Source organism: Thyridium curvatum, assembly GCF_004353045.1.
Source record: "Thyridium curvatum strain D216 chromosome Unknown NODE_2_length_892811_cov_85.036431, whole genome shotgun sequence".
NCBI classification, from domain to species: Eukaryota; Fungi; Ascomycota; class Sordariomycetes; order Thyridiales; family Thyridiaceae; genus Thyridium; species Thyridium curvatum.
The window spans coordinates 536061-560242 of NW_022156757.1; the positions used below are offsets into that span (position 1 = coordinate 536061).

General features: G+C 59.0%; 2 protein-coding genes across 2 annotated transcripts; one reads left to right on the forward strand and one right to left on the reverse strand.

Annotated features, from left to right (window-relative positions):
* Positions 1-684: 684 nt before the first annotated feature.
* E0L32_000570 (uncharacterized protein) lies at positions 685-18324 on the forward strand (the record flags this gene model as incomplete). The annotated part of the gene is made up of 3 exons (XM_031140257.1): positions 685-15082; positions 15125-16623; positions 16714-18324. 3 exons carry the CDS (start codon positions 685-687, stop codon positions 18322-18324), a joined length of 17508 nt encoding a protein of 5835 aa, XP_030995887.1.
* Positions 18325-19540: 1216 nt separating this feature from the next.
* On the reverse strand, positions 19541-22788 carry E0L32_000571 (uncharacterized protein; the record flags this gene model as incomplete). The annotated part of the gene is made up of 3 exons (XM_031140268.1): positions 19541-19663; positions 19704-21794; positions 21916-22788. The coding sequence occupies 3 exons, from the start codon at positions 22786-22788 to the stop codon at positions 19541-19543; spliced, it is 3087 nt and encodes a 1028-aa protein (XP_030995888.1).
* Positions 22789-24182: the final 1394 nt, after the last annotated feature.

Genomic DNA, 24182 nt, shown 5'->3' on the forward strand with positions numbered 1-24182 from the left:
ACCGGTAAATAACCCCCGTAGGCCATCTCCTTCAAGTACCTACCAAGCACGTACACAAACAGGGCTCGGACATCGTGAGACCCGGACTGCCCCGTTAGAGCTGGCTTCGCGCGGGAAATGAGGCGGTGAAATCCAACGGGAGGCCTGCAATCTTGTCTCGCTTTCTCGATCTCGCGCGAGGAGACCTCTGTCCCATTCGTTCGTGGCAATCCGTGCAGCCCATTGGGCCACAACATCGAGGCCAGAGAGAGGCCGAGTTTGCTGTATGACACACGTGTTTTGCCATGTGACGGTGCCCGACCTTTTTGCCTCTGCCAGCTCATCGCGGGCTCCTCTTCTCCCCCATTCGAGCTCAGCTTATTCGACCGCTCGAAGCCGTGGTCCCCCAGCCACCCCGTTTTCCCACCCAGAGGAGAAGCTCGCCCCACTGCCCAGTGGTAGTAAAAGACCAGGGTCCAGGATTCACACCTCTTTTGTGCGGCTGATGCGCTGCTAAACTCGACCCGGTCATAAACAACAATAACACCGGTCGCTTAAAGCTGTGTGCTCCGACTCTCTGCGCACATACGCACACACGACATCATCGTGTCTTTTGCCTTCCCTTTCTTGAACGTAAAACCCTCTAGTGACTGCGACACGTAGATCGCAAATGATAGCGACAGCACCCCCTACCCAGCTGTCAAGATGATGAGAGATCATCGCCGGCGGAGCCCTGAGAGCTCCCGCCGCCGGCGAAAGGACCGGTACTCACAGCAGCATTCCAGTGACGCACCCGCACCAGCGCCCGCCATGGCTCCCACCGCCGGTCCTCTACCTTCCTATGCCGAACCCATTCCAATGCGGACCCGTGCCGGATCTAGCTCCGGCGCCTCCTCGTCCTCCTCCACTTCCGACTCCCTCCTAAACATCTCCGCGCCCAGGACCAGCGGCGGCTTCTTTTCCTTTTTCAAGGCCCCGCCACCACGCCGCCGTCGGAGCAGTCGCAAGAAGAAGAAACGCTTCCTGCGCTTCGGCAACTCGAGCTCCTCCTCCGTCGACGACGCCCTAGTGTATGGCAAGGGCTACATCCCGCGTGTGCGCGGCGCAGAGCCCTATGGACGCGACCATGCGGCTCCTATTGACCCGACGCGGCCGGTCGGTACCACGAAGCGAGCGCAGACAGATGAGGAGATCTTGGAGATTGGCAGAAAGCTGGCCAAGATGGCCCGGGAGGAGAACCGCGCCGACCTCGAACGCGCCGGCCGACGACCGCACTCAGGCCTCGTCGCCACGGCTGCTGCCATCAGCAGCTTCCGCCGCACAGGCACCAATGACTCTGTGGGCCGCGGACTAGGATCTTCAAGGCCACAGCGGCACGACGGCTCGTCTGCTGGCGACTCTGACTGGGAGACCTCGGCCTCTGACGACGAGGACGACAGCTCGTTCAGCGACGACGTAGACAGCGGTTTGGCCTACGGCTCCAATGTTGCTCTGCCGAGCAAGCCTGCGGTTAGCAAGCCAGCTCCAGAGATTCGGCATGCGCACCGGAAGAGCACCATTGTCGATCCCAACATGTTCGGCCCTTACAACTCTCTGCGCGGCTATGTCAATACGCCTTGCGGGTTCGATGATAACCGGCCGAGCAGCTCGCGTCCCTCTGACTCTCGTGTGTTTGACCCGATACCGCCGATCGAAAGTGCTTCGATCGAGGGCCGACCCATGCAGACGGTGTATCCTGTCCCGACGTCTGATCCTGGACGGTTCGACGCTGGACGAGGCTCGACTATCTCACTCCAGAATGACAACCGATCCTCAGCTCGGCCTGATCCGGTTCCTATCCAAGCGCCTAAGCCTATCACGCCGATACGGAAAAAGGTGTTTGAGGACTCGCGCATTCTGAACGAGACCCGTGACTCTCATGACTCCCGCCGCCGATCGGACGGTCCGTCCTTCTCCGAAGCTGCTGTGGCTGGAGCTGCGGGAGTGGCCGCCGGGGTCGTTGCCGCCAAACTGAAGGAGAGTCATGACAAGGAAAAGGACCGAAAGAGGGACGAGGACCGCCGCCAACGTGCGAGCCGTGACGATGTCAAGGCCAACGATGTGCGTGATGATAAGCGCTCAAAGCGGAGCAGCAAGTATGACGACAAGACCCCTGAGGAGCTCGAGCGCGAGTACCAACGCCTCATGGAAAAGCAGAAGGAGTTAGAGCGGCGGCAGAAAGAGAAGCGACGCCGGGATGTTGTCATTGAATACGACGGCCCCGAAAAAGGGCAGTCCAAGCCCAAGGAGAAAAACGGTGAGGATTATCGCCGAATCGAAACGTCCCAGTCGTCGGGCTCCAAAGCTCCCATAGACCCCTTCCAATTCCAGGTCGACGAAGACGCTTTTGAGACACCCAAATACGGCACAACTCCGCAACGGCCACTGACGCCCATGGTCGTCACGGTCGAGCGCGAGCCGGATTTCACCCGCTTCGATAAGCTTCCGGTTGACGAGCCAGATGAGCGTATGAGCCGCAAGGACTCTTATGAGCAGGAATTGCGCAACGCTCGGCAGATCTACGAGGAGGCCAAGCACACCACTGCTCCCGTCGCGGAGGGCGCTGCTGCCGCTGCGGCGGCCGCCATGGTCGTGGAGGGTGTCCAGATGGCGCGAGGCCGTGAGGCGGAACAGAAGCCGGCCCGCGAACATGAGCCCGCGCCCAAGGATGCCGTCCAGGCGGCGGCAGACCAGTACTACCGCGAGACCAAGCTTGCGAAGCGGCTCAAAGAAGAGGAGATCCGGTCGCGCAGCGCCTCTCCCGACCCTTCTGTGGTCGAGAAGTATCGGGATGAGTCGCAGGAGCCGGTCATCCGTATCGTCACTCCCCCGGCCATGGAGCACCATCCGGAAAAGAGCAAGTATGACGGGCCTAATGCTGATGTTCGCATCGACAATGTCATCCAGCCCAAGGATCTCGTCAAGTACGCTACTCCCAAGCTCGCCCCTCTTTCCCGCAACGAGCCTCTCGCTCCGATCTTCAGATCAAGGGATCCTTCTTGCGAGCGAGACCGCCCACTGCTCAATCTGGTCATACCCACTCCAGTCCCGTCCCCCTTGCCAGAAAAACAGGACAGCAGATCTGCTCCTGTTGAGAAGGAGCCTGTCAAGGAGGCGCCCAAGGAATCAGAGGAGCCAAGATCTGCTCCCAGTGTCATCATCGGCCCCAAGGGAGAGATCATTGAAACGACAGAGACTCCTTCGACCCCAAAGTCTGTTACTTGGGGCGAGAACGAGACCAAGAGTTTCGTGGCGGAAAGCCCCGAGAAGTCCCAGCAACCAGTTCAAGACAGCAAGCCCGCGACCAAAGCAGGTAAGAAAGGTAAGAAGTCCGGCAAGTCCAGTGGCTGGGGCATCATCGCGGCCGCCGTCGCCGGTGCCGGCACGGCAGCAGCGGCATCGGCTGCCGCCAGCGAGGACAAGACGTTCAATGATCCGTTTGACGAGGCCAAGTCGGAGCGCAAGTCCGACCACACTGACAGCCGCTCCATGTCTCCCAAATCTGTGTCCTCGCGGGCGATGCCGATTGAAGGTGACGATGTCCCCCCCGCGCCTGGGCCGAAGCCGACTAGTCCTCACGCGGTGCCCGGCACGTTTGCTGATGACATAGACTTTGCGGCCACTCTGGCGGCTGGCCTGCAGGAGTCTGGCTTCGATCCTAACATCGTGATCGACGACCCCACCTACCACCGGCGGGACTCCCCCCCAGGCTCAAATCTCCCGCCAGAGACAGCCTACCAGCGGCCCTTTGCCGAGACTGTCACGGACCTCGGTGTGTATGACGAAGCTCCCAGGGGCGTCGCCGGCCCAGACACTGGCTTCGTCATCGGCGAGATCCCAGAGACGCCTGCTGAGGACCGGGACCTCCCTGCGGAGGAGACCGAGACCTTTTCCAAGCTCAGCAAGAAAGACAAGAAGAAGAAGCAAAAGGCCAACAAGCGCGCCAGCGTCGATGCCAAGGAGTTTGACAGCCTGGCGGATGAGCCATCACCAGTTCCGGAACCTGTCTCTGAGCCTGTTTCAGAGCCCGTTGCCGAGCCCCAGGAAGAGACCTTTGAGCCGGCAAAGCTATCCAAGAAAGAGAAGAAGAAGCGTGCCAAGGCTGCTGAACTTGCCTCCTTTGAGGAAGAAACGCCCTCAGGCCCAGAGACTACTACACCCTCAGAGCCGGCCGAGGTTGTCGACGAGTGGGCGGAGACTCCCTCTTCCAAAAAGAAGAAGAACAAGAAGGGCAAGAACGCAGCTTCTGCCTGGGAAGAGTCCGAACCCAATACCCCGACTGCAGAGGTGCTTGACCGCTCCTTTGACGAGCCACCGGGTTCTCAGCCCGCGGACACCGGCGAGGCTGACTGGGCCGAGACCACTTCTTCCAAGAAGAAGAAGAAAGGCAAGAAGGGCAAGGCGAATGCGGCCGCCTGGGAGGATTCTGAGCCTGCCACGCCCACAGAAGTCTTTGAGCCGGCTGTCGAAGAGCAACCCGAGGCGGAGCCTGAGACGTGGGCTGAGACGCCTTCATCATCAAAGAAGAAGGGAAAGAAGGGCAAGAAATCTGCTTTCTCCTGGGACGACGAGGTTGCCGAGGCGGCCGACCCGGTTACTGGTCTGGTCGAGTCCCCTATCACTGCTGAGCCCGAGCCGGTTGAGCCTGCCGCGGAAGCCGGCGCCGATGAGTGGGCCGAGTCTTCGTCCAGCAAGAAGAAGAAGAAGGGCAAGAAGGGCAAACGTGCCAGCGGCGCTTGGGACGACAGTGGTACTGCAACCCCTGTCGATGACAACCGAGTGTCGGTTCCTGTCGATGCCTTTGACGACCTGAGCCGTGAGAAGGACGCGCAGCCAGAAGACGACTGGAACATGCCCAAGAAGTCAAAGAAGAAGTCGAAGCGCGACTCGGCTGTCTTTGACTCGCCGTCCCAGTCCGGGCCGCCTTCCGAAGTCGAGAGCACCACGAGCCGGAAGAGCAAGAAGGGCAAGCGCAAGAGCGGGCAGGTGAACGACTTTGACGTCGGCGATACAGACGACCCGCCTGATAAGTGGAAGGAAAGATTCGAGCCCCTGGAGCGCGACGTGAGCTCCGTCGTCTCCGAGCCCATGCGCTACAACGACGAGACGGACGAGACCAAGTCCATCGTCTCCGTCCCCGGCACGGGCAAGGACCGCATCAAGACGGCCAGCAAGCAGGAGAAGCGCAGCAGTGGCGGCTTCTTCGGCTTGTTCGGCGGCAAAGGGGCCTCAGACAAGACCAACGGCAGCGCCGAGGCGAACGATGATCAAGATGGCAGCAAGCAGTCTTTTTTAGATAATGCCGGCACCCTTGGCGCGGGTGTCGGCTTGGCGGGTGTAGCTGCTGCTGCTCTCATGGGCAGCAGCCAGCTCTCCCGTTCCAATGCCACCGCCGCCTCCTCGGAAAAGGAGGTCCCCCCATCATCGTCGTCGTCGTCGACGCTCGAGTCCGACCCGTTCCGCCAGGAGCGGGATCTTGTCATTCTAGACCCGATCGTCGACCCGGAAATCGTGCAGAGGGCCATCAAGCCCGCCATAGATCCGCAGTACGGCGACCTGCTCCCTCTGCCCCCCAGCGAGCCTGGCTCACCGACCTCTGAGCTGAGCGACTTCCCCGCTCTGCCTGACAGCCGGCCCGAGACGCCGCCCGAGCACGAGAGGGCCATGATCCGCGAGCGGCTGTCCGCGAGGCGCCGCAGCGCGTTCGAGACGCCCGTAAAGTCGCCCAGCCAGACTGCTGTGCCGCTGCAGTTCCGCCTGGGCCAGCAGAGATCTGTGCCGCCCTCGCCGGGCGTCATTGGTTCTTCCCCCATGCAGTCGCCCCACGCTCGTGGCCTGGACACGAGCAGCGCGCAGAGGAGGCTGGCGCGGCCTACCTCCTGGGATAGCAGTAGGGAGATCATGCCGCTCTATCTGCTTGAGCATGCGCGCTCGAGCAGCCAGCCGCCGGAGCCGAGCTTGCTGCCTGAGCTGCCTCCCAGCGAGCCTCCTTCAAGAGAGTCGCCTGCTCCGGAGTACGCGACGCCGAGCAGAGGCCTAGGTCTCGATGCTTTTGACTTGCCCGACACTGGGGACAAGCCGTTCTTGCACATCGACACTTCGTTGGCGAATGTCAATCGGGAGTCGGACCAGCTGGGGTCGCAGGAGACTACGCCAAAGGCAGCAGTCCCGCCTCAGCAGCTTCCCGAGTCTCTGGATGTCCACGGATCGAGCGATGCCGAGAATAGCGATGTGTTTGAGGACGCGGCGTCTCAATTCAACCCCTCTGCGACCCAGAGCCCTGCTTTGCAAAAGGCCGAGCTGGAGACCCCTCAGCAGCAGAGCATGATCCTACCTCCTGAGCACGACCTGATGCCTTCTGTCGAAGACGACACATTTCATGACGTGGAGCAGGCCGTCGAGCTCCCCAGCTATGACAACGTTGCCACCCCGCCCAAGGAGGGTGCTGGACAGGAGCCTGAGCCCGTCGAGCCCATGTCCAAGGACCGCAGCTCATATCTCTTGCACGCGACTCCACCATCAACGCAAAAATCTAAAGATGGTGACACGCTGGGAAGATCTCCCAGCGAGAGCCCTAGCCAGAGAGGCGTGCCTAGCGAGATGACCATTCCCGAAGAAAGCGATTCCGCACTGGCGGCGATCGCTGCTCTCGGTGCTGCGGCTGCAGCCGGCGGCCTTGTTGCTGCTGGTCTGGCCCATGGCGACAAGCATGCTGGCGATGTCGAGGCACCACTCTCCCCCACGACCGTGCTGCATGAGGACATCTCGCGGGAGCTGCCAGAGCAAGATCCCTCTGCCGTCGAAGCTCCTGCCCAAGACGTGGACCTCGGTGAAGTCAAGGACGAGCAGCCTGATGAGTGGTCCACGTTCACGCCGACCAAGAAGGGTAAAAAGGGAAAGAAGAACCGCAAAAGCCAGGCTTTCGAGTCCCCCGCCGAGTCGCGTGATGCCACGGAGCCCTCGACGCCTGCCGAGCCCGCAGAGCAACAGGACCAGCCCTCTGAGACGCCGGCTGACGACTTCTTCGAGTCTAAGAAGTCAAAGAAGAACAAGAAGAAGAAGCGTCAATCTCTCGCGTGGGAGCCTGAGTCTGAGGAGAGCCCGGCTGAGTCTCCTGCTCCTGCTACTGCAGACGATGCGGTGACCAGGGATCTTGAGGTGGTCGATGTGTCGACTCCTGCCGAGTCTGCTGAGCTAGCATTGCCAACTGAAGAGACATCCCAGCAACCCTCGGAGCCTCCTGCTGACGACTTCTTCGAGACCATGACGCCTAAGAAGGGCAAGAAGAAGAAGAAGGGGAAGCAGTTCAGTACGTGGGATCCCGATGAGCCCGCAGAGGACGCCAAAGACAAGGAGCTTGAGTCCGCCGCCGCATCTGAGGAGCCGAAAGATGTCGCAGAGCCTCGAGGAGCTGAAGTGGAGCCGCTGGCAGTCGCTGTTGACGAGGAGGCGACGAAGCCCACAGATGATCAGCCCGAGCCACAGCCTGAGCCCGAAGATGTCGCAGCCGAGTTCACGATGACCGGAGGTGGCAAGAAGAAAAAGAAGAAAGGCAAGAAGGCTGCTGCTTGGGACTGGGATGAGCCTACATCTGAGGACAAGGTCACTGAGCCGGTCACTGAAGGCGAGGTCGGTGTTGCCAAGGAAGTCACGGCACCGGAGGCAATTTCAGAGAGTATTGCCCAAGGTGTCCCAGAAGCTGCTCCAGAAGGAACGACTATTCCAGAAGACGCTGCAACCGCTAATATCGAGCAATCAATCTCTGGCGACCTCGAGATACATCCAGAGACCAGTGTGATGACTGGAGACTCCGCTACAGCCCGCCCAGAAGGCGAGAACATACCACTAGACGAGCCTCAGGAGAAACAACTCGAGTCTGAAGACAACTTCGAAGAGTTCACATTACCCGGAAGCAAGAAAAAAAAGAAGAAGGGCAAGAAGGCTGCATCTTGGGATTTCGACGAGCCTACAGTAGACGACAAGATTACGGAGAGTCCAGTTGACCAGAGCACCGACACACCCAAGGACCTTCAGATGTCGGACGAACTAGCTGAGGGTGCGTCCTCCCAGCCAGCGCTCGAGGAAGCACAGGAGCCTGTCCCAGAACCGGAGGAGACTTTCACTGAATTCACCATGCCTGGAAGCAAGAAGAAGAAGAAGAAAGGCAAGAAAGCAGCTACCTGGGAGTTTGACGAACCTGCAGACACCGAAGCTGTGCCAAAGACCGAGATACTTTCTACAGTGCAGACGTCTGAGGAGAGCCATCCTCTAGAGGGCGAACCTTCTCAAGAGCCTCGCGATATCACAGCAACAACTCAGCTTGACGACCAGCCAGGTCACGCACCTACTGGAGAACCTACCTTCCCCGCCGCTACTGAGGACGATTTTGTTGCTCCTGCCAAGAAGGGAAAGAAAAAGAAGGGCAAGAACAAGTTTTCATCGTGGGAACCCGAGCCTGAGCCCGAAGCTACATCAACGCCTGTTGGAGACGAACCTACGGTTGAGACAGTCAGTGCGGCACAACCTGTTGCCGTGATTGAACAAGAAACCCCGACGGAGACCCAAAGGGATGTCGCCGAAGAGATCAACACGGCTGAACTCGGTTCTGAACCCGCGCCTGAAGAGTCAGAGTGGGCACCTGCTTCTGACAAGAAGTCCAGGAAAAAGAAGAAGAGCAAGAAGACTCTATCTTGGGCACTGCAAGATGAGCCTTCTGAGCAATCGACTCCCGTATCTGAGGAGGAGGCTACCCAGATCCCAGAAGACGCCACAGTGCTCCAGACTGTGGCGGCTGCTCCTGAAAACTTGCAAGAGAGCGGTGAGCTTGATCGCGATGCCAAGCCCCAGTCCACTGACATGACCGGAGATGCTTCGGATCTGCCGGCTCAAGAAGCTCCGGTCGAGGCTCCTCTCGTGGAAGCTGACCCCTCGGTTCCTTCCGACTTGCTCGAGACTGCCACGGTCAATCTGGCTGACGACAAAGACCAAGCACCCGAGACATTGCCCGTCAGCAGCCACGCGACAGATGCTGCTGTAAGTCGTCAGGCGCCGGTGGATCTCGGGCTGAGTGGACCCCCGTTGGGCGACCAGGGTCCTCCCGAGCCAAGTGGACCTGGCACCGACATGGATATTTTGCCGGAGGACAAATCAGTGCAGGACACGCTGAGCCTAGATGACACCGCTCTTCGTGTACCTGACGTCGCCGTCGCAGCGCATGAGCCTGCCTCCACAGGAGCTGTTGCTGAGCCCCAGGATGCTCAGACTACACCGCTGGAATTGCAGCCCGAGCCGCCGGCTACCGATGCGGCTGCAGATATCAAGCCAGATCTTGCAACAGAGCCTCCCCAGGATGAAAACGTGGACAAGTCTCGCGATGCACCTGAGACTGTCCCGCCACCAGAGGCGGACGAGACCATGGACTGGGAGCAAGAGTTCGGGAGCGGCAAAAAGAAGGGAAAGAAGGGCAAGAAGAACAAGAATGCCTTTGACACCCCGCCTGAGCCCCAAGCCGTAGAGCGGAGCCTGCCTGAGCAAGATCCTTTGGCCGAGAAGGACGCCGACCTTGCACAGATCACGGAACCTTCTGCTGATATTGCGGAGCTTCGCGACGAGCAACAGCCCGTCGAGCCCAGTCCGGACGACTTCTGGTCGGAACCAGCCTCGGGAAAGAAGTCTAAGAAGAACAAGAAGAAGAACAAGGCTTCTAGTCAGACTTTCTTTGACGATGCCGCGGCTGACACTACCAAGGCGTCGGAGGAGGGATTCGAGGCAACAGTAAGACCTGAGACCACCACGAGCGGTGATGTGACCCAGCTTCCTGAAATCCAAGAGACCGCTCAGGCGCCAGTCGAAGTTGAGGAACCCTTGACTCTGCAAGATGAGGTCGCACCAGCTCAAGAGGTCGAGGCCGATGACTTCTGGTCAATGCCCGCAAAGAAGAGCAAGAAGGGCAAGAAGAAGCGCCAGAGTGTCACTTTCGACGAACCCGAGGCTAGCGAGCCGCCTGTCGACTCTACACGGGACGTCATAGAGACGCCTCCCGAGGAGCCCTCAACCCCTTCTCCCGGCCTCGAGACTGCCGATACCGAGGGGCCCGCCTTGGAGTCAGTGGAGAGCGAGCAGCCCATGGAGAGAGCAAGTCCCGAGGAGCTGTCTGGTATCGACAAGACTGTTGATGCGTCGGACCTTGTCGACAGCCGGTCTGGAGAGGACCTTCCCAAGGATGTTGCGCTCGGCGAGATTGTCTCCACAGGCCCGGCCTCCATGGAACCCGCCCAAGAGCCTGCTGCACAAGCAGAGCCCGAGGAAGCTACAGCCGTGCCTGAGGACGAGTTTCCGGTCGTCGTCAAGAAATCCAAGAAAGACAAAAAGAAGAAGCGCAAGTCCGTGTCTTTTGAAGATGATGTTCTCGAATCCGGTAGTGCGGCGGAGAGCCCAGTTGCGGACTCGCCCTCCGCCGAGCAGAATGATGATGGTTCTCCGCCTGAGGACACGGCCGACAAGGAGCTCGAGCCGACGGAGGTGGCCACGCTGGAGGCAGGAGAGGCTCAGCCAGCTGATGAGTTTCCGGAGACCTTTCTCACGAAAAAGTCCAAGAAGGACAAGAAAAAGAAGAAGGCCATCAGCTGGGAACCAGAACCCGAGATTGCGGACTCTCCCATCGACGACAGTGCTGATGTCAAGTCTGTCGAGGCAACGGCCTCACAGCCGGAACCGATCCAGGAAGAGCCGGCTGTCGAGCCACCACAGGAAGATGATACCGCAGGATTCTTCATGCCCCTCAAGAAAAGCAAAAAGGACAAGAAGAAGAAAAAGGCTGCCATGTTTGAGCCAGAGCCAGAGCCAGAAGTCGAGGCTGAGACTGCACCCGCTGAGCCCGTGTCCGCTGAAGAGAGCGAACCACAACCCTCTCCAGTTCAAGATATCGCAAGCACACCTGCCCAGCCCTCTGGTGAGGCAGCCGACCTATCTGGCCCTGCCGCCGAACCCGTCGCAAGTGACGAGTTTCCCGAGTTCGTGTCTCTCAAGAAAAGCAAGAAAGACAAGAAAAAGAAGAAGGCCGCCATGTTTGATCCCGAACCTGAACCCGAACCTGGAACCCCTCCCGCTTCCCAGCCTGAGACCGAAGAGCTGGGCGATAAGGGGATGACTGATATTGAGTCATCCTCGGCACCTGTGTCAGATGAAGCTGAGCCATCTCTTGTTCCTATGGAAGCCACTGATAGCGAGTTTCCCGAGTTTGTGTCTCTCAAGAAGAGCAAGAAAGACAAGAAGAACAAGAAGGCGGCCATGTTCGAGCCTGAGCCCGAGCCTGAGGTGCCTAGCGAATCACCCGCTGAGGACATCGTGCCTGAGGCGACAGCAGAGGGCGCTGTTCAAGACAAATCTATTCCCCTTTCCGATCTTGAGGCCGCTCCGGCTGTGCTTGATGCCTCCGGCTCTGGTGAAGTCGTTGGAGACGACGAGTTCCCCGAGTTTGTATCCCTCAAGAAGAGCAAGAAGGACAAGAAAAAGAAGCGTCAGAGTCTTTCCTGGGACGAGCCGGAGCCTGATGTTGAGCCTACTCAGTCCACAGGTGACAATGACTTGGAGACACCAATTATATCGGAGACCAAGGAGGTTGCTGAAATTGTCGAGGCCCCGCTTGAGGACACCACTGTGCTGCATAGCGAGTCACAGGCGCGTGAAGTCCTTGCGGACCCAGCCATCCCAGACACACAAGTCCCTCGAGAGCTTTCAATCGCGGAGGTGTCACCGGAAGAAGCTGATACCCCGCCCGTCATTAACAAGGAGGTTGAAGCTCCAGTGTCTGGCACCGAGGAGAACTTGGCTGCTCGCGAAGTCACATCGCTTGATGACCAGGCGACACAAGTAATCCCACAACCAGAGACTATTGAGGCTCTTACGCAGGAGCCGACCTCTCCAGCCCAGGAAACTGCGCCTGAAGCAGATGTCCAACCCGAAGCCGAAATGTCCGAACCTGCTGCCCCTGTGCCCGATCAGCAAGGCGTCGCTGACGACACCGAGTTCTTCGTGACGAAGAAATCCAAGAAGGACAAGAAAAAGAAGAGAGCAAGCCAACTCAGCCAATTCGAGAGCGAGCCAAGCTCTGGTATTGCCACCCCAGCAGAGGAGGTCACTGAAAGTCGCGAGCTGCCCAGTCTGGCCGCAACTGAAGATTCTCAATCCGCGGCCCCAATCGAAGCTACCCCAGCGGCAGCGGACGACGAGTTCCAATGGGCACCGACCAAGAAGTCAAAGAAAGACAAGAAGAAAGCCAAGAAGACGGCGCAATTCTTTGATGAACCCGAGCAGCCAGCCCAAGAGCCGCAGGAAACTGCTGAGGCGGCACAACTCCCTGCTGGCGACGATGAGGTTCGTGATACCGCGTCTGCGCTGGAGGAGGACAAGCTTGTGCAACCCGAAGAACCTGAAGCTCTGCCAATTCAAGAGCCTCCGCCAGAAGAGCCGTTGGAGGCGGGCGAGGACGACTTCGCTCCCATTCCTACCAAGAAGTCAAAGAAGGAGAAACGCAAGGCCAAGAAATTAGCATTCCTCGATGACGAAGCCGAGTATCCTGCTGAGCAGTCCACGGACCCCAACTTGGAAGACACACCTGCCAGTGAACCTATCGTTGATGAAATTGCGGCCGACAAGTCGATTGCGGAGGCAGGGCCTGGCGAAGTGGTACCCAGAGACATTGCTGAGCCAAGCAGCGGATTCGTTGAGCAACCTGAGCAAACGGAGCCGAACGAGGCAGGCGAAGACGAATTCGCATTCATCCCGCCCAAGAAGTCCAAGAAAGACAAGAAGAAGGCAAAGAAGCTAGCACAAGCTATCTCGGCCTTTGAGGATGTGACAGACAGCCCTGTTGAGGTCACCACTGCCTCCGAACCTGCTCCTGAAGAGTCTCTGGAACAGCCACTCGACACAGTTGAGAAGGCTGTCGAGCCCGAGTTCGAACCCAAGGCTGAGATGGCGAGCGAAGATACTAAGCCTGCCGAGGATGAGACCTCTGTGCCTCAGGAAGCAGAAGCAGAGTTTATGCCTATCGCCCGCAAGTTGTCGAAGAAAGAGAAGCGACAAGCCAAGAAAAACGCCTTTGCCTGGGACGAGCCTGAATCTACTCCAAATGACTCTGCAGCACCGCCCGATGTACAAAAGCTGGAGGCCGAAGACACCCCTGTAGAGCAGGCAGGAGCCCCCAAAGAGCTTGAGCCCCTCGAGCCACAAGCACTTCCATCCACGGAGGAAACTATAGAGCCTCCTGTAGCTGAACCAGACCAGCCAGAGGAATTCACATTCTCCAGAAAGCTGTCCAAGAAAGAGAAAAAGCGCAAGTCTAAGCAGTCAACCTCCGAGCCAGCATCGGGCACAGCCACGCCTGCTCAAGAAGAGACACCTATCATCCCAGTGGAAGAGGACATTACCTTGGCGTCCTCTGCAGCCGAGACATCTGGTAGCTTGGAACGCAGCATTGAAGACGAGGACAAAGACGTCAATGCCGCCGACGCCGACGATATCTGGGCCCTCCCGACTAAGAAGTCCAAGAAGGACAAGAAGCGCAAGGGAGGCAAGCAAGCGGATTCTCAGCCGGTATCTGGCACCGCTACTCCCGCCACGGAGGAGCCTTTCTCAACCGAAACCGACACCGACAAGGGCCCTGCCGTATCTGAAGAGAAGGCCGAAGCGGATGAGGCGGCAAATGACTTTGGTGGCTTCAGCGTCAAGAAATCTAAGAAGGACAAGAAGAAACGCAAGTCACTGAAGGCAGCTGAATTTGAAGAGCCGTCCAGCCCTGCCCCGGCCGAACAAAACGAGGCCAGAGGCCTGGGTGACATCGATGATGTTGCTGCTATCGAGGGAACGGACGACTATTTCAAGCCTCAAGAACACGGAGATGCGCAGACGCCTACAGGCGACGGGCCCTTTGAAAAAGTCGAGATCCACCCTGCCGTGTCTTCCATGCTCGATTCGACCCAAAAGACTGGCGAGCGTCCACTGTCAACCACGCCGCCGCCTGCCGCCTGGGGCCTGATGACCAGGCAAGACTCGGACGTATTCGAGAGAGAAGGGCATATCCCCAAGCTCCTTACCAACCAGAGTTACAGCCCCGTCTTCGAGTCTAGCCCCGAGGAGACAAAGACTTCGTTCGAGGGAGCTGCCGCGGACGAGACAAACATCAATCTGACACCGGCTCAGGAGAGCAGCAGCGTTCCTCACGATCCTCCCTTTGAGCAACCCGCTGGTCCCGAGAAGAAAGTGAAGACCAAGGAACTTGAGGGAGACGCAGTCAAGGCTGTGGCTTTCGCCGATGAAGTTGCACAAGGAGAAGCATCTACTGTTAAGCCTGACACATCGGATCTTGGAGAACATGACCAGACCGACAAGCACTTACCTTCTGACGGCAATGGACCAACTGTTGAAGGAGAAGCCCAGCCATCTGCTCGTGAGATTGCCGCTTCGTTCCTTGAGGAACAGAGTCATGCTCAAGATGTTGCATCAGCCGAAGATATCATGGCTGATGCACCACCCGCAGAGGACATCTTCAGAGACAAGAAGCACAAGGAGGAAGAAAAGACTACTGCTCGCGAAATTGCCGCTTCCTTCTTGGAAGACGAAAGCAGCATTCGCCTCCCGGACGAGGGTGCTGACAAGCCCCTTGACAAACCTTCAGCCCGTGACATCGCGGCTTCTTTCCTCGAAGGCTCGTCGAGCAAGAAGTCAGCCGAGAGCAAAGAGGCACCCTCACTTGAGAAAAAGAAGAGTTTCGGCGGCGAAGAGGCAGCCGCAGTGATCAGCGGGGCTGCCGGGGGCGTCGCTCTGCTTGCACAGAAATTCGGTGGCTCTAAGAAGACCAAGAAGGGCGGCAAGAAGAAGATCGTGGACAAGCGGACAAACCAAGGAGATGATCTCTTTGACGATGCCTCGCTGTGGGAGGGAGCGGATCGGAAGCCTGTGGAGGGCTCGAGGATGGATCTGGATTCGGCCGGCTTTTGGGATGCACCTGGCGACGTAGCAGAGGCGGCAGAGGAGAGCATGGAGAAAGCAGGCGGGGTGGAAGGTGAGCGCGTGGTGCCTGAGCCGAGTACAAGCAATCTAACAGATAAGGGGATCGAGTCTTCTGATGAGAATGGGCGACGGGGTGGCACGGCGATTCCCGGGGACGTGTGGGAGGACGACTACTTGGAGAGCCCGGTACTGGGGCGTGATGAGGGGGAGCAGAGAAGACTTGGCAAAGAGTCTCGCGGCAAGATGAGCACGTCGCGGGAGCCGACCCCCAAGGCTGAGGAGCAGGGACAACGAGCAGCGCTGCCTTCCCCTCCGCCATCAAAGGAGGCTTCGGTCCAGCCCGAGGTCATCGAAGAGCCCATGACTACGCGGGCTCTCGACCTGGCGGCTGAAGAGGCTATGGACATCGACAATAACGTGGTGAGGAGCATCGAGCACGATGATGATGTACGGTCACCCAGTTTCAGCAGCACTCGGGGCCTAGAGATGAGCGACTTCCATCGCTCTCTGGGCAGCCCGCTCCCGCCCGTCCTTGAGGAAGTGCACGAGGATGAACACGAGGAGAAACAGTCAAGGGGGAGAGACCGCAGCAGATACTTACAAGCAACGCCGGATGCCAACCGCGACAGCGGGTACATGGCCGAGTCTCCCGAGATGAAGCACCCCAGCCATTTCGACCCGGACAGCTACCGCGACAGCGGCGTCCACCTGCGCGAGTATCCCGACTCGCCTCGGGCGCGCGACTTGCGGCGCTTCAGCCCAGAGCCCTCGCGGCTGTCGCACTCGAGCACAGAGGGCGCGGAGCTGCATGCCACCACGCCCAGCCACCGCTTACACCGGTCCGACGACCGGCGCGCGGTGCGGAGATCGCCCCTCGCGGAGGGCGACTACTTGAGCAGAGACAAGCCAGAGACGCCCAAACTCCGCGAGCCAGCGGCGCTGCCGCACACTCCAGAGCCGCAGAAACTGGACAGGTCGGGCAAGAAGCGATCCAGCTACAAGGAGCTGGGCGGGCTGGCAGCAGCCGCGGGCGCGCCGCTCGCGGGCCACGGGGCGCCTCTCTCATCGGCGGCCTCGTCGTCGGCGCACAGAAGCGTCTCGGACAACATCCGGGAGAAGCGACAGTCTCCGGGCCCGGAAATGCTGGGGCGGCGGTCGGCGTCCAACACGAGCATCTCGCGGCTGCGGACTCCGGAGCCGCTGAATTTGCGGCCTGATTCCCCAGGCAGCATGCGGTCGTGGTCAGGCACTCCGCCGCTGAGGCGGGTGGATAAGCGGGTCAGCGGCGATTTGCGATCGCTGAGCCAACGCAGCGACCTGAGCACCACCACCGCCACCACCCAAAAAGAGGGTGGCGGGGGTGGCCCGCTCCATCCCGGCCGCCCTGTCTCAGCGTCTCCAGCTCCGTCCACAGCGGCTTCAGCCGGCGCCAGTGCTGCTCTTGCCCTGGGTGCGGGAGCTGCTCTGACAGCAGCAGCGCTTTCTTCCTCATCTTCCCCTCCTCACCACCAAAACAGCAGCAGCAATAACAACACACCCACCCCCGTCGCCAATGAGGGCCGTGTCCGCGCCAAGGACATGACCGACGTCTATGTGAGTTTTTTTTACCCTTCTTTTCCTCCTTTTCTCCCATCCCATGCACTTTTCAATCATGCTGATTGGCGGCTGACCGGTGCAAAACAGGACGGCTATGGCGAGGGCCGCATCGGCTCACCGCGCTCACCGACTCGACCGCATAGCATGCGTCGCCGACAGAGCATGCAGGTCCTCGAGCTCGAGTCCAGAGTCGAACAATTGATTGCCGAAAACCGCGCGCTCGCCGACGCCCGCGCCCATGCCGAACACAGCCTCAGCCAGAAGTCGACCAGCGCTCTCGCCGAGCGCGACGACCAGATCGAGGTCCTCAAGCGCTCCCTCGAGCTCCTGCAGAAGGAAGTCGCCCGGTTGACCGAGGTCAACGAGGGCCTGCAGAGCGCCATCAACACCACCGCCGTCCAGCACAACGACCGCTACCGCCGGCTCGAGACGCAGCATGCCGACACCAGCCGCGAGCTGGAACAGATACGCGGCTCGCACGGCCAGCACACCCAGACGCTGCAGGAGAAGGATGCCGAGATCGCCGACCTGCGCGCGCAGCTCGAGGCCACAAAGGACCAGATCCGCGACATGCAGCGGCAGATCCTGGCGTCCAAGTCGGGCGACAGCGCGGCCGACTACCTGACCATCCACGACGTCGACTACTTCGACCACCGGTGCCAGCAGCTGTGCTCGCACGTGCAGCAGTGGGTGCTGCGCTTCTCCAAGTTCTCCGACATGCGCGCGTGCCGCCTGACGAGCGAGATCAACGACGAGAAGATCATCGACCGGCTCGACAACGCCGTGCTCGACGGCTCCGATGTCGACACGTACCTCAACGACCGCGTGCGCCGGCGCGACATCTTCATGTCCATGACCATGACCATGATCTGGGAGTTTGTCTTCACGCGCTACCTCTTCGGCATGGACCGCGAGCAGCGCCAGAAGCTCAAGTCGCTCGAGAAGCTGCTGCTCGAGGTCGGCCCCCCGCACGCCGTGCGCCAGTGGCGCGCCGTGACCCTGACGCTGCTGTCGCGCCGCGACGCCTTCCGCGACCAGCGCGACCAGGACACCGAGGCCGTCGTGCAGGCCGTCTTCCAGACGCTCAGCGTCATCCTGCCGCCGCCCTCGAACCTCGAGGACCAGATCCAGGCGCAGCTGCGCCGCGTCATGCGCGAGGCCGTCGAGCTGTCGGTCGAGATGCGCACCCAGCGCGCCGAGTACATGATGCTGCCGCCCCTGCAGCCCGAGTACGACGCCAACGGCGACCTGGCCGAGCAGGTGGCCTTCAACGCGTCGCTCATGAACGAGCGGTCCTCCTCCGGGGCCGGGGGTGCCGGCGCCGGCGGCGCCGCCACCAACGAGGAGCTCGAGGCGCGCGCGGCCATCGTGCGCGTCGTGCTGTTCCCGCTCGTCGTGCGCAAGGGCGACGACGCCGGCGTCGGCGACGACGAGATCGTCGTGTGTCCCGCGCAGGTCCTCGTCGCCAAGCCGCACACGGCCGGCAAGCGGCCCGCTACCGCTGGGAGCAGTGGCGGCGGCGGTGGCCTGCACGCGTCGTCGGCCGCCGCCGACAAGAGGCTGTTCACGCCGAGCTCCGACGCCGGCGGGGCGAGCCTGTTCCGCTCCTCGGCCGCCAACGCGAGCAACGTGAGCATGGCCGACGCGCCGTCGCCGCAGCCGCTGCCCGAGGCTGCGTACCTCGAGGGCGGGATCTAGGAAAGGAAGTACCTATCGGAGAGAGGCGAGGGGAGAGATTGAAGACGACGAGAAAGAGTTGAAAAACAAAACTTGAGAGAAAGACGGAAGAGAGGAAAAAGAACAGTGGTCGAGGAGAGGAGAGGAGGACCAAAAAAATCAACATATACGTCCCGCCGAATGCGGCTGGAATGTAAAAAGGGACGGGAATGTGGGTGGGGGGGAGGTGGAATCGGCACGGATGGTGGACTTTGCATTTTGATATATTGATATCCTGGGGAGTTCTTTTCTTTTTCTCTTTTTTACTTTGCTCTGCTTAATTTTCTTGTCCAAAGGTGGTTCTGCAATGTATTTTCTGCCAGTTTCATGCCATAATTTCCATTGCCTGCTGTTGAGTGTGGTTTGGTCTTGTGCTTGTCTTGATTTCTTGGGCTGGGTGGGAAAAAGAAGAGGAAAAAGAAGAAGAAAAAGAGCTGTAAAACTACCTAGTAATGACTGAATGAGACACTCTTATCAAACCAGGGCGTATCGTATCTACTTGCATTGCTTGCCAGGTACGTGCATAGTGCAGTCGACTTCACATTGTTGATTCAGGTTTCGATGTTCGATTGTTTCTTTTTTTGCTATGAAAGAAACCAACTGGTCCACTCGAAAACCTGCCTGTCTGTCAGGTTGGACGATGTTTTTTTGGTAGTGCATAGCACTCGAGAGCTCTCTCCATCCACCATTCATTGCTCTATGCTATACTTTTTCAGATGTAAGCACTTTGAAGGAACGAGGGAAAAGGAAAGTATCTTGACCCCCCCTTCTTCGTGCCCGGATTGCTCCGGCATCTAGCACATATAATCCAGGTATAAATGCAAACTCAAGAAGCGGTACCTCCCAGCGAACGCAACAGAATGCCCCCTCTTAGATGCTCCTCTGGACTCAATCTTGTAGCAAGTTGACAAAACACAAGGAAAAAGGCCCTCAGTGTTCATAAACGCACAATTCCGCCGCCATCACAGCAGTCTGTCAACCCATGTCACCATCCCATATCATGCGAAAAAAAGTCATCACATTACGCAAAAGAATGAACCACCCACACGCTTCACAAGAGTATCGCACCTCACATCATCATCGTAGCAGCCCTCAGGGGGAGAGAAAAGTATTCCTCCTCGGGGAATGGACCGACCAGCGGCAGCGGTGGCGACGGTGGCGCCGTGTCGAGCGGCACATCGAGCAGGATGGGGTCCGACTAAGACCACTTCATGCCAAGCGCCGGGTCGGTGAAGCCAGCGATGCCGAGCTCGCCCGTCTGCGGGTCGTAGGGGAAGAGTCCCGAGAGTGTCTCCTGCGATGTAGCCGTCTCGTTAGCATGCTGTGACATGGGGATATAAGCATGAATCAACCGCACATACCCAGTCGATATTGTCCATAATACCTGCCTGCACTTCAGCGCCGATCTGTGGCAGTTCTGGAGGCAGCTGTTCCTGCTGGGGCTGATACTGCTGCTGCGGCGGTGCCTGCATCTGGGGCACACCTTGTTGCTGTCGCATGGCCTGCCTCTCGGGCATATTTCCCTCGTAACCACCCTGGTCTGAATACGTCGAAGGCATGCCTTGTCCTCCAGGCGGCCTGAAACCCCATAGAGGTTCGCCGCGGCTGCTGACGCCACCAAAGACGGCATTAGACGGTGCTCGAGGGGGCATAGGATTTTGGCCTGTCATCTGCATATGGCTCTGCCATTGATCTTCATAATAGAGGCGCTGCTGTTCCGTTGGTGGAGGTGGCACCATGATTCCCTGCATCTGAGGTTGCTGCTGGTGATGCATCTGCATCCTCGGCATGGCACTGCTGCCCGGCTCTACCTTCAGGTTCGGTATGGCCAGGGGTTTGTTCATTGACTGTGCTTGTTGGTAGGCGGCAGGGGCTTGTGGCTGTGCTTGTTCTGCCTGTGATGGGGCCAGATTGCTCGCACCAGCTGTACTACCAAACGGCGGCGTGCCCGCGTCCGATTTGATGGCATCCTTCTCCGGGACCGCCTTAGCGACATCATTCGGCGCCCGCATCTTGCGCCACGTCGAATAGACAGCTGTCTTGCTCATAATCTCGTGCAATATCTGCATGCCTTTCTCTTCCCTCGTCGAACGTCGATCCATGTGGAATACGTAATCGAGGCAGGCCCAAATCCGATCTGCCTCTTTGTTGTTTGGGCGATAATAGACTTCCGTAGCCAACAGCAGTGCGATCTGAAACTGCTGATACGCTCCAAGGTACCACGACCATGCCTTGAATAGAGCATCCGTCTCTAGCTGTATGGAGATTTCAATGATCATGATGCCACTCATGACCAGGACGCTGTTGAGCCGCGGCGGCATTGGGTTCGCTGTGTTGGTATGGTACGGGTGTAGAACCATAGCATGTAGCCGACACAGTAGTAGGTGCATGACAAGCTTGGTATATTTCTGAATGGGAACTTGGTCGTCCAGGAATCGGTTGTACTTGTCCAGCATGCGCTTGCGGAAGTTTTCGACCTTGGCAAGCACGGCTGTCAGCGTGGTTCTGCGGACTTCAAGTCTTCGACGGTCCATCCAGATGATGCGCATCATCTCGTTGATCTCGAAGCGAACGAGCGGCAGCAACGTCGTAGTCCACCTCTCAGCCGGCTGCGGATGTGCGACGGCATGCGTCAATTGGTCTTCCTCGCAGTTGACGGGGAGCTTGGTGTCGTAGTCCTCTCTCCGGATGGCGGGCTTGGGGCCTTGTGCTTCGCATGTGCGGATGTCGAGAAAACACAGTTGATGCCAGATCAGACGACGGACATGGGTCTCGAGTGGAGCAAGATTATATGTCTCTCCGTCTCTGTGTAGTCCCATGCACTCCGCCATCCGAACCGCAGCTCCGACGAGAACTGAGTGGGCTCTCGATACTTCAGCGCGGCAAAGTGGGATCATATACATCACAAAGGCCTGCATGGTATCGACCTTGGTTGTCCGCAAGAAATTGGCCTTGCTCAGGGCCGTCTCTACACCCATCTTCATGTGGTCGACTAGACCCGCCTTGGTACAGCCAAATTCTTGAAGAATGACATCTTCACCCATCGATACCAAGGCACTAAACCACGCAGCAAACATCAATGCTTGTATCGAGGGGCGTGGTTCACGACCAAGAGAAGCATCCTCCCAGAAGGACTGATATTGCTGCTCGAATGATGGGCGATGAACACAGCGAGCCACGGGGTGGACAGCGTCAAAGTATTGTTGCAGAAGTCGATCAGCAGCTGCTCGGTTAGGCAGAAAATGTTCGAGACTAGGTGTGGCCAGTATCTGTCCAAAAAAGAAGCCACCAGTCGGGACCATGTATGCTGGGCTTGGCCGAAGAAAGTCGGGCAGTCCTGCGCCTGGGTCTGGTGCGTTGCCGCTTGGTGGTGAAGGTCTGTTTGGCGGAGCTCCGGCTTGCTGAGACGGAGGAGAGCGGCCTGGGCCTCCGCCCGAAAGGCCAGCCGAAAGCTAGAGAAGCAGTCAGCCAGAGATTTCACTGAGGATCTCGACAAGAACGAGTTGTGTATCTTTTGCGCAAACTCATGGAAATGCACCCAAAGAAAATGCGAAGGGGAAAGGGTCCACAAACCTCTTCTGAGAGTCGAGGACGATTGAGCCCTCCGATGCGCTCCGTAATTCGCATCCGGCCCACCTGGATCCCTAGATCGATAACCTCGTCGGGAATACCCCCCTCCCCGTCATCGTCTTCTTCGTATGTGACATCCAGAGTTACCATGGGGGTGATTTCGAGGTCTCTCTCCTCGTCATCGTCATCGCCGATCTCGTCGGCCAGAAACCGCTGTTGGTAAAAGACACCCTTGCCTGTCGGCCGGCCAGACTTATGAACAACGTCACGCTCCAGCTGGCGCTCGAGAGATCCAACCTTCTCCTTGATTTGTGTCAGTTTGAGCTGGCTGGCTTCGTCTAGCTTAGGGCCTAGATAGTGACATTCCCGGCCAAACTTGAGGCAGTTTGTGCACGGCTGCGACTTGTTGCACTTGAGCTTACGTCGTCGGCACTCAAGGCACGACGTAATCATGCGCATCCTGCGACGGATGGGTTTTGGGGGTGCCGCTGCAGCTGTGGAGGGAGATGCGCTGGGCGAGGTGCCGGGACCGCCAGCGCCAGCCATCCCCGCCGGACTGCCATGGCCGCTGCCAGCACCAAGATCTATACCTGCATCGCCGTGTCTGGCTGCCCCTGAGCTCCCTGGCACAGTGGACGCCGTATTCAGGCCCAATCCTGCACTCGTAACCGGCTGACCTGGCGCCATGTCTGGTGCGCCCTCAGGGACGCCACGGCCGCCGCCAAGGTTGGCAGGCGCATATCCCCCGGAGCTGCTAGCAGACAGGCCCCTGTGATCGTGTGCCGCAACGGCCGTAGAGAGGCCAAGACCTTGTTCCGGGGACCTTGATTGAGCCAGGGGGCGATGGCCCGCGCCGGCTTGGTCACCGCGCTCCATGAGGGAGCCAATGGAACGGCCCGTAGCGCCCGGCAATGTATGCTGCAGGTGGTGGGGGGTGAGCAGGAGAGTGGAGGGGCGTGTGCGTCTCGTCTATCAGAGCGAGCTAACGAGGAGCTCACCCTCGGGTGCGGGTGAGCAGCTGGTGATCCAGGCCAGGCCGGCCCGGGGTGGGGGAGCAGCGCTGAGCTCGTCCCTTCGAGATGGTCGAAGGAACGCACTTTGAGCGGAGCGGGGCATGTCCCCTGGTCCTCCAGGAGCTGGAATGGAGGTGCACAACGGCCCTACCAGCTCTCTGATGGGGGAGAGAGCGCGAGCTGGAGATGCGGGCCGTTAGTGGTGTCGCCCGGACAAGGAGCCCTCGGTTACTCCCAGACTCCTGCACTGCAGGCCAGAAGGACCAGGCCTCGAGATCGGAGAAGGAGGAGGGGGCGTGCAAGGCGAAAAGGCCCAGCAGAACGAGCCTGAGAAACCTCACAAAAGGGGACAGCCAACTCGAGAGGAGGATTGCCCGTGGATTGATGGTGGCGCTGTGGTCGACGTGGTAGGCTCGACGTTGCGTGAAGAGTGGGGGGAGCCTTGCTGATCACGCAGGTACGGCTTGGGGTGTTACGGACGTAACGATCAAGATAAGAGCGTAAGGAGCGGCCGGGCTTGCAGCACCTTTCTTTTTTTTTCTCTTGCGCCTCCCTGCCAGGTCTCGCGCGCGGAATGAGCCAACGGTCTCAAAAGGCCAGGTCTGGCACGAGTTGTGGGTGAAGGAGCTTGGAGAAGACCAATCGCAGCTGGACGGACGAGGTCCAAGTTACTCCCCCATAGTGCGAAAGAAGGAGGAGAAGATAAGGCAAGGACAACTGCTCCACCTCGCAAGCCAAATCGTTTTGGCTCCAGCCGTCATTAGCCCCGGCTTTTAGTGTCACTTACGGTCGAGAAAGAGGATCAGGCAGCGGATATAAATGCGGAGGGAAATCGCTGCAAGGCAGGTAGCCTCGATTACAATTCTAGAACTCCAGGAGCAGAGCGGCGAGCCGAACTGGAGAGGGGGAGAGGGGGAGAGGAGGAGATTGATCTGGCTGGCCCGCGGGGTGGAAGCATCTGGGGTATTACAGAGACGAGGAGACGAGGAGACGAGCAGACCAGGAGACCAGGAGACCAGGAGACGAGAGGAGAGGGATCCCACTCACTCGACAAGTTCGCTTCTTTCTGCGGGAAGAAGCTGGACGACTGGAGGAGTGAGTCTACCGTGCTTTCGGCTCCTACACCACACACCACCACCACTGGTAAAGAAGGAAGAATGTGATCCCACGACTTCTGGGCATGATGTTAACCTGGGAAGTTTGCTTCATTTCGGCCACGACAAACCCTTGCCTGCACACACACACACACACACACAC